The sequence below is a fragment of the Hemiscyllium ocellatum genome, chromosome 36 (genome assembly GCF_020745735.1).
Source record: "Hemiscyllium ocellatum isolate sHemOce1 chromosome 36, sHemOce1.pat.X.cur, whole genome shotgun sequence".
Classification (NCBI taxonomy): Eukaryota; Metazoa; Chordata; class Chondrichthyes; order Orectolobiformes; family Hemiscylliidae; genus Hemiscyllium; species Hemiscyllium ocellatum.
In genome coordinates this window covers 11,459,070-11,471,896 of record NC_083436.1, presented here as the reverse complement: position 1 = coordinate 11,471,896, position 12,827 = coordinate 11,459,070, and the positions used below count along the sequence as shown (strand labels likewise).

The window sequence follows — 12,827 nt, the reverse complement described above, 5'->3', positions numbered from 1 at the left end:
AAGCAAGCAGCTACTGGTGCTAATGACTCTGTATTGCCTCAACAACCTTCCTTTAAAAGGAGCTGAAAATTGCACCCACAACTCCAGTTATACTCTTATTTAGATTTCCATGGATTTAACCTGACATTTCGCCTTATATATTCTATCTCCTTTGCTATCTGTTGAAATGGGAGATGTTGCCTAAGGGTAATGCTTTAGTTTGAATCTGCTTGAAATAAATGCTGAAGGTGATGGATTCATGGTGTATGATGTGGACCCGATTGAGCCAATGACAAAGATAATTTAACATGTGTCTTGTGCATTCTGCTGCATTTAATTTCTGAGTGAAATATCTGGGCACCATCTCAATTCAGTTGTTGTACTTGGCCGAATTGCTGTTCTAAAGATCACTTCATGCCACTCCTGCTAATTAACAGAGAAACTAAAATGTCACCTTGCCTAATTTGTCACTTTTGGTTTTTGAGGACAGCATGTTGTGGGATTTATCTCCAACCTAGGAGCTGAGCATATGACTACAATCTTTGTTGCTACCATTCAAATGAAATTTTCAACTATAATCCTGCCTGCTAGAACAAGCAGATACAAAAGACCACATTGACAATGAAGTGGTCTATCTGACATCTCTCTTCCTTATATATTATTGATTCATTTGCTGTGGGACATTGCTATGCGTAATTTGATTGTTGATGCACCTATCCAAAAATAGTGATGTATATGCCAAATGCAAGTAATGTGATCACGAGGTATTTTGACATAGTTCACAAATACAATAAGATCCTACAAATGAAAAGTCTTTCTTGGAAAAGGTTAGAAAGTTTCATCAAGCATTAATGTAACCTTTGGAATTAACTACTGATCAGCCAGTCTCACAAATGGAACCTGGAGAAGGTGGCTCTCTCACTGGGGCTGGGATTATTCCAAATTGACTTCAGATGGTCCTGAAAGTCAATGCTGTCAGAGCCAGTGATCCGAGTTGGACAAGCAGAAGGAAACTGCAAACATTGAATCCTCCTCTTGCCTTGTTTCCAATAATCTATCCTTAAGTACTCTCGATTTACCCAAAGGAAAGAGAATATGCATTTGGTGAGTTTTGAGAAGATTCATAGCTCAGGTTGAGGTTCTGGACGTAAGTTTACCCACTGAGCTGGAAGGTTTGTTTTCAGATGTTTCGTCACTATACTAGGTAACATCATCAGTGAGCCTCCAGTGAAGCGCTGATGGTATGGCCCACTTTTTATTTATGTGTTTAGACTTCCTTGGGTTGGTAACATCATTTCCTGTGATTATGCCATTTCCTATTCTTTTTCTCGGGGGTGGTAAATGGGATTGAAATCAACGTGTTTGTTGATAGAGTTCCAGTTGAAATGCCATGCTTCTAGGAATTCTCCTGCATGTCTCTGTTTGGCTTGTCCTAGAATGGATGTGTTGGCCCAGTCGAAGTGGTGTCCTTCCTCATCTGCATGTAAAGATCCTAGTGAGAGTGGGCAATGTCTTTTTATGGCTAGTTGATGTTCATGTATCCTGGTGGTAGTTTTCTGCCTGTTTGTCCAATATAGTGTTTGTTACAGTTCTTGCACAGTATTTTGTAAATGACTTCAGTTTTACTTGTTGTCTGTATAGGATCTTTCCAGTTCATTAGCTGCCATTTTAGTGTATTGGTGGGTTTGTGGGCTACAATGATGCTAAGAGGTCTGAGTAGTCTGGCAGTCATTTCCAAGATGTCTTTGATGTAGAGGAGAGTGGCTAGGGTTTCTAGACATGTTTTGTCTGCTTGTTGGGGTTTGTTGCTAAGAAATTGGCAGATTATGTTCTTTGGGTACCCATTCTTTTTAAATACATGGTCTAGGTGATATTCCTCTGCTCTACATAGTTCCTCTGTGCTGCAGTGTGTGGTGGCTGGTTGGAATAATGTTCTAACGCAGCTTCGTTTGTGGATATTGGGATGATTGCTTCTGTAGGTCAGTATTTGATCCATAGGTGTTGTTTTCCTGTAGACTACTCAGACCTCTTGGCATCACGGTAGCCCACAAACCCACCAACACACTAAAACAGCTAATTCACTTGAAAGACCTTATACAGGCAACAAGCAAAACTAATGTCACTTACAAAATCTTCCAGGAGAAAGTGAGGACTGCCGATGCTGGAGATCAGAGCTGAAAATATGTTGCTGGAAAAGCGCAGCAGGTCAGGCAGCATCCAAAGAGCAGTAGAATTGACGTTTCGGGGCATGAGCCCTTCTTCAGGACTCATTCCTGAAGAAGGGCTCATGCCCGAAACGTCGATTTTCCTGCTCTTTGGATGCTGCCTGACCTGCTGCGCTTTTCCAGCAACACATATTCAGCTCACTTACAAAATACCTTGCAAGAACTGTAACAAACACAACATTGGACAAACAGGCAGAAAACTAGCCACCAGGATACATGAACATCAACTAGCACAAAAAGACATAACCACTCTCATGAGTATCTTTACATACAGATGAGGAAGGACACCACTTTGACTGGGACAACACATCCATCCTAGGACAAACCAATAGAGACATGCACAAGAATTCCTAGAAGCATGGCATTCCAACTGGAACTCTATCAACAAACACATTGAATTGGATCCATTTACCACTCCCTGAGAAAAAGAACAGGAAGTTACATCACCACAGGAAATGACATCACCAACCGATGGACGCCTAAACACATAAATAAAAAGCAGGCCCTACCACCAGTGCTTCACTGGAGGCTCACTGATGATGTTATCTTGTATGGTGACGAAACACTTGAAAACAAACCTTCCAGCGCAGCGAGAAAACTTACATCCACAGAGTATGCATTTCATTTTGGGTACATTTTAAATTTTATTTGTGGATTTCTCAATGTATTGTTTCAAGAATATTAAAAATGATGGTAGGTTTTTTTTCTACACATGAGACAGCCAAGGATCAGCTATGACTGTATAGTAGTAGCACTTATACCTGTAAGTCCAAAGATTGTATTTCAAGACCGACTTAAAAGTTCTGAGCACAAAATCTAGCCTAAGCTCCAGTGGAGTGAGGAGGGTATATTACAAGGAGAACTGCTATCTTTTGGATGAAATGTTAAAATGTCTGCTGGCTCAGGTAGTGGATATAGAAGGCACAATAGCACCATTTGAAAGGAATTGAGGATATTTTCCAGGATTTCTAGACAATATCTATTCTTCACTAAAGTTATTCCAATTGTTATCTCTTTGACATTGATGAGATATGGAAATTGGCTGCTCTATTTCCTAGTTATTTACTGCTAAATGCTTTGGGCTATGCTGCAGTAATGCAGTGCTATATAATGTGCAGCACAGGATCTCAGTGGTTGGCACTGCCACCTCACTGTGCCAGTGACGTGGGTTTAATTCCATGATTAGGTGTCTGTGCGGAGTTTGCGTGGGCCTCCCCTGGGCATTCCAGTTTCCTACCACAGTCCCAAGATGTGCAAGTTAGGTAGATTGGCCATGCTAAATTTCCCATAGTGTCCAGGGATATGCAGGCTAGGTGGATTGGCCATGGGAAATGAGGGATAGGGTGGAGGGATGGATCTGGGTGGTTGTCTTCGAAGGGTTGGTGTAGGCACGTTGGGCCAAATAGCCTCTATTCTGAAATGTAGGAATTCTATGATTTAATGTTAAAAATCACAGAACAACAGGTTTATTTGAAAGTACAAGCTTTCGGAGAGCTCCTTTATCAGTTAGCTAGTTACATACGTACCTCCACATTATGATTTAATAATGTAAGGGTCTGAATGGATTAACACTGAGCAGGGCCTTAAGCACCAGCCATTATGACAATGTCATATGGAGGTGTGAACAATGACCAGATTTTCCAATGGCCAGAGAATTTCTTCTGCGGTGGAGATGGGAATTGCATATGGGGATCCCGTGTAATTCTCAGAAAGGCATGGAATACAGGGAAACCTGTCTGTCTGGATACAGAATTGGCTGAGCCACAGAAGATGGTGGTTGATGGGAAGTATTCAGCCTGGAGCTCAGTGACCAGTGGAGTTCTGCAGCGATCGTTTCTCTGCTGCTTGTGACTTTTATAAGTGACTTGGATGAGGAAATGGAAGGGTGAGTTAGTAAGTTTGCTGATGATACGAAGGTTGCTGGAGTTGTGGATAGTGTGGAGAGGACTGTTGTAGGTTGCAATGGGACATTGACAGGATGCAGAACTGGGCTGCTAAGTGGCAGATGGAATTCAACCTGGAAAACCATGAAGTGATTCATTTTGGAAGGTCAAATTTTGAATACAGATTACAGTGTTAAAGCAGGATTTTTGATAGTGTAGAGGAACAGAGGGATCTTGGGGTCCATGTACATAGACCCCTCAAAGTTGCCACCCAAGTTGATAGGGTTGTTAAGAAGGTATATGATGTGTTGGCTTTCATTAGCAGGGGAATTAAGTTTAAGAGCTGCAAGGTAATGCTGCAGCTCTATGGACCACATTTGAAATATTGGTTCAGTTCTGGTCACCTCACTAGTGGAAAGACGTGGAAGCTTTAGAGAGGGTGCAGAGGAGATTTACCAGGATGCTGCCTGGACTGGAGGGCATGTCTTATGAAGAAAGGTTGAGGGAGCTAGGGCTTTTCTCACTGGAGCAAAGAAGGATGAGAGGTGACTTGAAAGAGGTGTACAAGATGGTGAGAGGCATGAATAGAGTGGATAGCCAGATACTTTTTCCCATGACGAAAATGTCTATCACAAGGGGGCATAATTTTAAGGTAATTGGAGGAAGGTTAGTAGAGTCACACACATTAGGGACATTTAAGTGACTCTTGGATAGGCACATGGATAATTGTGTAATGAAAGATATGTAGGTTAGTTTGATCTTAGAGTAGGATAAAAGGCCGGCAGAACATTGGGGGCCGAAGGGACTGTACTATACTGTACTGTTACATGTCCTATGAAATTACCCAGCAAATTGAAGATTCCATTGGGCAATTTACTCTATGCCTGGTTCCTTCCAAATGTATCCATGTTAATCAGAGAATTCTGAGGGTTCTACCATGAGTAGGAATTATTACGCAGGAAAAGTTAGACTATTCCAAATCTAGTCTACGTTCTGAGTAACTATTCAAGTAAAAAAATTGCCTTCCCTCCCCCCAGCTTACCTCACACTCTCCCACCTACATCTCTTCCCAACACATAACAATCCCCAGACACTGACCTGACATCCTGTCTCCCCTGGGATCAATACCACCTTGCCACTAAACCTGTCACCCAATTCTGCCCTGAGAACCCAAGTATCCCTTCCCTTGCTACTGAACCTGACAACCACTTTACCCTGCCACCAGAACAATATCTCATTAGCCTGATCATCTGGGCACTGATGTCCCCAGCCTCACCACTGAACACCCCTTCCTCCTCCTTGTGACCCAACACCACCCTTCCACCTGTACCTGCCCCTTGTACATTCAACATACCCTAAATAATGTGCAGGAGGTACACCTTGCACCCTAGCCCATATGCACTTGACACCCTGCTCTCTATCCACTTCATACCCTCCTCTCCCAACAACCCAACCTTACACTTACCTTCTGTATTTACCATTTCACAAGAGCTGTCAAAATGACTGTCTGTGCACCTGGACCTATAAATCGCTGAATAGGGGAACTGAATGTGAAAAGGGGATCAGGTTTGCTTTTTCTCTACCTTACATTATGTGAGACCTATCAGATTTAAAACGTGGCACTGTATTTCTGAAATAGCTCTGATCAGAATCTCCTCTCAGAAATGCGGAGCTTTCTCTTAGCGTAAAAATTGAACAGAGTTGCAAATTCCATGGGATTGTTACTTCTTGGAAAGTTCAGCCCAATGTCTGTTATATTAATGTAACCTGTAGTTGCTAGGATGCAATGAGCTACATTCTGTTCAATACAAGAATCCCTTCTAGTGAGCCCTGTAAGTCGATTCCCTCTAACACACTAAAGTAAACAGATCCCTGTACCTATTGAGGATGGTGGTAGGTAAGCTACCAAATGGTGAGGTGCAGATTTGGTTTAGCTGTGAATGCAAGATGAGGTATACAAACAACACATTCAAACTAAACAGGACAGATTTAATGAATAAATGCTGTCTACATGCCTGCAATCATAGTATAGCTACATTATCAGTCTGGTCTACATAATTCAGTCTTTTTCCTTGTCTGTATTGCTTTTGACTTGGATTTTGTTGAAAATTTTAATACATACATTTCTTTTCACAGTTCTCCGATTATTTTATCGGCTATTTTGAAGGGAAAATTTGGCTCTGGTGGATTTTTCTTGTTGTCGGTAAGTTGTTTTCTGAAGTAACTTTCTTAGGTTTCACTGTTGCTTTGAGTAGAAAGGTGAATAAATACATCTGGATATCTGTGAAAATACAAACAGCAGCATTGTTCATTTTCTGTCGCTAGTGTTGATATGGCTGCTGCTGCTGTTGCTGTCGGATGGTGGAAGTTGGGTTCCTCCTAAGGCTTGCCCTCACTTCCCTGCTCTGGACAGTGCTGCAGCTCACACAGATCCTCATTGTCCATCGCATACTTTTAGCTGCTTCTCCAGTTGTCTGGTGCGAAGCATGCAAGGATTATCCTATGCCCTCTGTCTGTACTGTACTGCAACAAACCTCCAGACCGGAACAAACATGGGAATGTCATGTTGAGGAGATATTGTTTGACACTTGATAGCCGCAATGGAAGATGGTGTTGTTGAATGTATATATGCTGGGGTTCATGACATGGCATTCTGACTGGTACCTTGATACAGCCTATAGCACCCTGCACCCAGAGCAGATCACAGAGTTTTGTCAGGTGTCCGGGAGATTCTCCTTCAGTGCAACATTGCCTCTTGCTCATCTGCAGGACATTGCCTGACAAGGATACATTTTGCAGAAAATGCTGAATTTGGAGCCTATTTCACGTCCACTGGAGACTGCTGCTGATCCTGGACTTCCAGTGCAAATATTCCTTATCAATCTCTCTGAATGTTTGTAATGCAGCTATCAGAGAGATGGCAGCAGGTACTGTATCTGGATCCATTGGAGACAGGCCCATTGGAATGATGTGGAGGAAATCAAAAATAAAGCAGCAACTTAGGAAAGTGATCTGTCAGCTGTTGCAGCACACTCAAAAGACAATTTTACAATCATCATCCAAACACAGGGATGTGGACGCCTCTAAAAAAAGAGGCCAAGGGGATGTTTCTACTTGGATCTTTTATACTTTAGGCCTGATTCAGTTATATGGTGCATAAACCATGTAGCACACATACCATAGATTGTATCTATAGTAGGAGGAATGAGACCTTCTACTGCACCTCCAGTCCTACCCCCATCACCCAAGGAAAGTAGCATTGCATATATGATAACGGTGTAGGAATGTTATAGGCCAAGGTGTGAGGTAAGCAGCTCCTGTACTTTGTGAAAGATTTGAGATGTTGGACTGTATTTGGGAACTGTGGAATGTAAATGCAACTTTATATCCTCGCATTACATTTACTTCATATCCATTACCGGATTAATTTGAAATGATATTGATCATGGTAAAGATTGCTGTGGTCAGTATTTTTAGTCAACATTGAGGTTCACATGCAGAATTCTGCGATTCCAGATGTCTTTAAAGTGGACTGGGTAAGTGTTTAAATACTGCAATTTGCACATCGCTCAAAGTAAAACAGGTCCCTTCAGACAAAAACAAACACTCAGTCCAGGTGTGGTGGCATCCATTTTTTTCTTTCTATCATCACTTGCGATTGAGATGAGGATGGAAGGCAACACCATAATCACTTCACAGAATGAGTAGCAGGCTCAGCCGTTAATCTAGGTCACCCTCCAAATCTTCACGTTTCTTTCTGCCTTGTAATTCCTGTGAATCCCACCAAGTCTGAGCATCCCCATGTTCCCAATCAATCATTTTATTTCCAGAGAAACCGAGTTAATATTTGGAGTCTGGTATGACTCTTTTGAATGGAAACATATCGGAATTTTTAAAAATATTTTTGGCTGAGACAGAGGAGGAGCAACAGAGTAGATGGTGTAATGCACAGTGCGAATAATAAAGGGGTCATTAATGGTGGTGAGAAAGAAAAAAGGTATAAATTGTGGGGGTGGGGGAATGGGAAAGAATGTGAGAAAAATGTAGAACAGATACAATGCAATCAGTTCCTTAAGTTAAGGAATTTAATATTGAGTTCTATATTGTGTAACATATGTAAGTGGAAAATGAGGTGTTGTTCCTTGATTTTGCTTTGTGTTTCATTGGAACCTTGCAGCAAGCTCAGTACAGAAATGTTAGTGTGAGAGCAAGGTGGTTTATTGAAATGGCAAGCAACTTAGGAGGTGGGGATTGGGGGGTGGGGGCGCATGGGGATGTGGGGAAAGAGGGGCAAGGTCATTCCTATAGTGAGAGTGAAGTGATTCCATAAAACATGCAATCCATCTGCATATGGTCTTGTCAATGTAAAGGCACCACATTGTGAGCAATGAATGCAGTAGACCAGATTACAAGAAGTACAAGTACAATGCTGCTTCACCTGAAAGATCCATTCAGAGCTTCGGACTATAGGAGGGAGGTCCTCCCTAGCTCATTAGTAAGATTCCCGTCTAACAGTTGAAACCTAATATAGAAAATCAGAAGTCTTTTCCTCAGTGTTGAGATGCTGTTACTGGGCCCTAACATTTGTTATAGTAAGGATTGGTAAAATAATTATCAGATAGTTTATGCCTTTGTGTTTGTTATGTTGTGCCTCTTGTATGTCATTCCTTTAAGAGACAGACTCAAGATAAGATGTGATATGAGTGTAAAAGTGTTCTCCAATTTGTCCTCAATCACCTGAAGCATCCTGGATGTCTCCATTCTAACATTTTGACTTAATATTAGTCCAGAACTCAGGTGAGTGAAAAATATAATGTTTGCATGCAATAGTTGTAATAAACATCTGCTAGATTCTTCAATGCTGTTATACCCACTCACAGTTCCTTACATTATAGAAGATAACACAAGCATTGCCACCTCAGGATAAATACTCTTTTGGAAGCAATATTACATCATAGCTAGCACCAGTGGTTAACTATAAAGAAGACTGTAATATCTTGCTGGTAGATATTTGGTAAACTCATTGAAGACCAACTGGACAACATCAGTGAACAGCAGAGAAATCAAATAATGTTTATGAGTACAGATGGCTGTATAGATCCAAAGACCAGCAAAAAGCAATAAATTTACAAGTACAAAAAATTTCTAAGCATGCCTTACCTAAAGCAAAAAAGGCTGAAATTGAAATTCAATCAAAACTAAATGCTGCAGACCGGCACTGAAATATAATGACTATTTTATCTCTCCATCAATTTTCTTTAAAATAAAAGCATGAAAGGAACTGATCTCCAAGGATATGATTTTGAAATGAGATATAAGCTACATATCACAATAATTACATCTGGCACTCTCAACAGATTACCCAACCCTCTTGATTGATATGTTGGTGCACTAGACGATAAAGTTGAAGCATCTGTCAAGGCTGGTCTTTTATACTGGGGTTTCTCAAACTGGGGGTTTCTCAAACTGGGGTCTGCACCCCTTAGAGTCATGAACTGAAACTCTGAGGCAGCAATGTTATATCCCAACACTTAAACAACTTTACTCTTTCAGTTCTTACTGAGGGGCCACAAAAATTTTCAAGACTTGAAATGGTGTCCCAGCAGGAAATATTTTATGGAAGCACTAAATTACATTTTAACCAGAACCAACCTGGATAGTCACAATTGGAGTGCTGAAAATAACCAACCACAAGTTTGCAAAAGATCATCATCCAGAGATGATCTGACAGTATTAAAGAAGTCCCTGAGATGATTTTGGCCAGTTAGAGACAAACTTGCAATATCATGACAAGTCATTTTCAAGGACAAACAAATGCTATTGCTAGAAACATTCATTCAAGTTATCGTACCTATGTATTCCAAAGACGCAATAGTATTGAACTCAAAGACAGCTATCACATGATTCTGGTTACTGGTCAGGAATGAATCAGGATATTCATAATCCATGAATGCATGAGAGTCATGGCAAAAGTAACAACCTCAATAGGGAAGGGAGCCCCCTATATCCACATGATCTTTCATCCACTCCTGTTCACAGTATATGGGGAAGATCACTGCCTTATATGGATTACTTCTCTAATAATTCTCTGAGTTTTAAAATAGTGATGGAAAAGGATAGACCAAATCTAAAAGTTGAGTTTCTAAATTGGAGGGAGGCTAACTTTGACAGTATTAGGCAAGAACTTTCAAAAGCTGATTGGGTGCAGATGTTCACAGGTAAAAGGACGGCTGGAAAATGGGAAGCCTTCAAAATTGAGATAATGAGAGCCCAGCGACAGTATATTCCTGTTAGGGTGAAAGGAAAGACTAGTAGGTGTAAAGAAAGCTGGATGACTAGAGAAATTGAAGTTTGGTTAAGAAAAAGAAGGAAGGTCGAGATAGGAGAGATTGAATGACTATCTCCCATCACTACAATGTTCCTTACCTCTGACCACCTTCAGTCAGTATTAGCCTCCCTAGCTCGCGAACATCCTGCAGCCACTAAAACCATCCATGTGACTGAAATGTGCAAAGGCAGTAGGAGTATACTTAAGAGGGAAATCAAAAGAGCAAAAAGGGGACATGAGATTGTTTTGGCCAATAAGGTTAAGGAGAATCCAAAGGGATTTTATAAATACATTAAGAACAAAAGGGTAGCTAGGGAGAGTATAGGGCCCCTCAAAGATCAGCAAGATAGCCTATGTGTGGAGCCACAGGAAATGGGCAAGATACTAAACGAGTATTTTGTATCAGTTTTTACTGTGGAGAAGGACATGGAAGATATAAAATGTGGAGACGTAAATGGTAACATCTTGAAAAATGTCCATATTACAGAGGAGGAGGTGCTGGATGTATTGAAACATATAAAAGTGGATAAATCCCCAGGATCTGATCAGATGTGTCCTAGAATACTGTGGGAAGCTAGCGGGGTGATTGCTGGGCCCATTGCAGAGATATGTATATTATCGATAGTCATAGGTGAGGTGCCAGAAGACTGGAGGTCAGCTAACGTGGTGCCACTATTAAGAAAGGTGGTAAGGAAAAGCCAGGGAACTATAAACCGGTGAGCCTGACAACAGTGGTGGGCAAGATGTTGGAGAGAATCCTGAGGAACAGGATTTGCATGTATTTGGAAAGGCAAGGACTGATTAAGGATAGTCAGCATGGCTTTGTGCATGGGAAATCATGCCTCACAGACTGAATTGAGTTGCTTGAAGAAGTAACAAAGAGAATTGATGAGGGCAGAGAGGTAGATGTATCTATATGGAGGCGAATGTGAGGACTGCAGATGCTGGAGGTGAGAGATCTATATGGGCTTCAGTAAGCCATTTGACAAGGTTCCTCATGAGAGACGAGTTAACAAGGTTAACTCACATGGAGTACAGGGTTTGGATACAGAAGTGACTCGAAGGTAGAAGACAGTGGATGGTGGTGGAGGGTTGGTTTTCAGGCCTGTGGTCATGGTGTGCCATAAGGGTCGGTCCTGGCTCCACTGCTTTTCATCATTTATATAAATGATTTGGATATGAACTTAGGAGGTATGGTGAGTAAGTTTGCAGATGACACCAACACTGGAGGTGTAGTGGGCAGCAACGAAGGTTACCTCAGAGTACAATGGGATCTGGATCAAATAGGCCAATGGGCTGAGGAGTGGCAGATGGATTTTAATTTAGATAAATGTGAGGCGCTGCATTTTGGGAAGGAAATCTTAGCAAAACTTATACACTTAATAGTAAGGTCCTAGGGAATTTTGCTGAACAAACAGACCTTGGAGCATAGGTTCATAGTTTCTTGAAAGTAGATAGCATAGTGAAGAAGGTTTTTGGTGTGCTTTCCTTTATTGATCAGAGTATTGAGTGCAGGAGTTGGGAGGTCATGCTGAGGCTGTACAGGACATTGGTTAGGCCACTGTTGAAATATTGCGTGCAATTATGGTCTCCTTCCTATTGGAAAGATGTTGTGAAACTTGAAAGGGTTCAGAAAAGATTTACAAGAATGTTGCCAGGGTTGGAGGATTTGAGCTTTAGGGAGAGGCTGAATAGGCTGGGTCTGTTTTCTCTGGACCATCGAAGGCTGAGGGGTGACCTCATCAAATCATGAGGGGCATGAATAGGATAAATAGACAAGGTCTTTTCACTGTGGTGGGGGTGTCCTGAATTAGAGAGCATGAGTTCAGGATGAGAGGGGGAAGATATAAAAGGAACCTGAGGGCACCCTTTTCATGCAGAGGATGGTGCATGTGTGGAATGAGCTGCCAGAGGAAGTGATGGAGGCTGGTACAATGACAGCATTTAAAAGTGTATGAATAGGAAGGGTTTAGAGGGATATGGGCCAAGTGCTGGCAAATGGGACTAGATTAGGTTGGGATATCTGGTTGGCGTGGACATGTTGGACCAAAGTGTCTGTTTCTGTGCTGTACATCTCTATGATTCTATTTGATGTCTTAGTAGTGCAATGAGCATAATCATTGATGAGATGATGAACATTATTTTCAGTTGACTCAGTATGTGGAACAGATAGTGTCAGGTTATGGAATGCTATTGAGTGACAAGATATATACCAAATGGGGAGTGACCCATACTATTATAATCACCCCACAATCAAAACTCAAAACAGTAGAGCTCAGAATGCATACCATCAAATTTGTAACTTATAAGCATCAAGCAACAAAACAAAATTTTCAGATTGTATTTCTGCACTTGCAATGCCAATGGAGAAGGGATTACCATCCCCAGCAAAATTTATACTTGGAAGGTAAG

General features: G+C 41.4%; 1 protein-coding gene across 2 annotated transcripts in view; it reads left to right on the top strand.

The window, feature by feature from the left end:
• LOC132833425 (NEDD4 family-interacting protein 1-like) overlaps window positions 1–12,827 on the top strand; it is a 152,621-nt gene that overhangs the window by 19,798 nt on the left and 119,996 nt on the right. For both annotated transcript variants that reach the window (XM_060851674.1, XM_060851675.1), the window contains exon 4: window positions 6,224–6,290. In XM_060851674.1, the coding sequence (XP_060707657.1) occupies window positions 6,224–6,290 (67 nt within the window). The remainder of the gene's footprint in view (window positions 1–6,223; window positions 6,291–12,827) is intronic.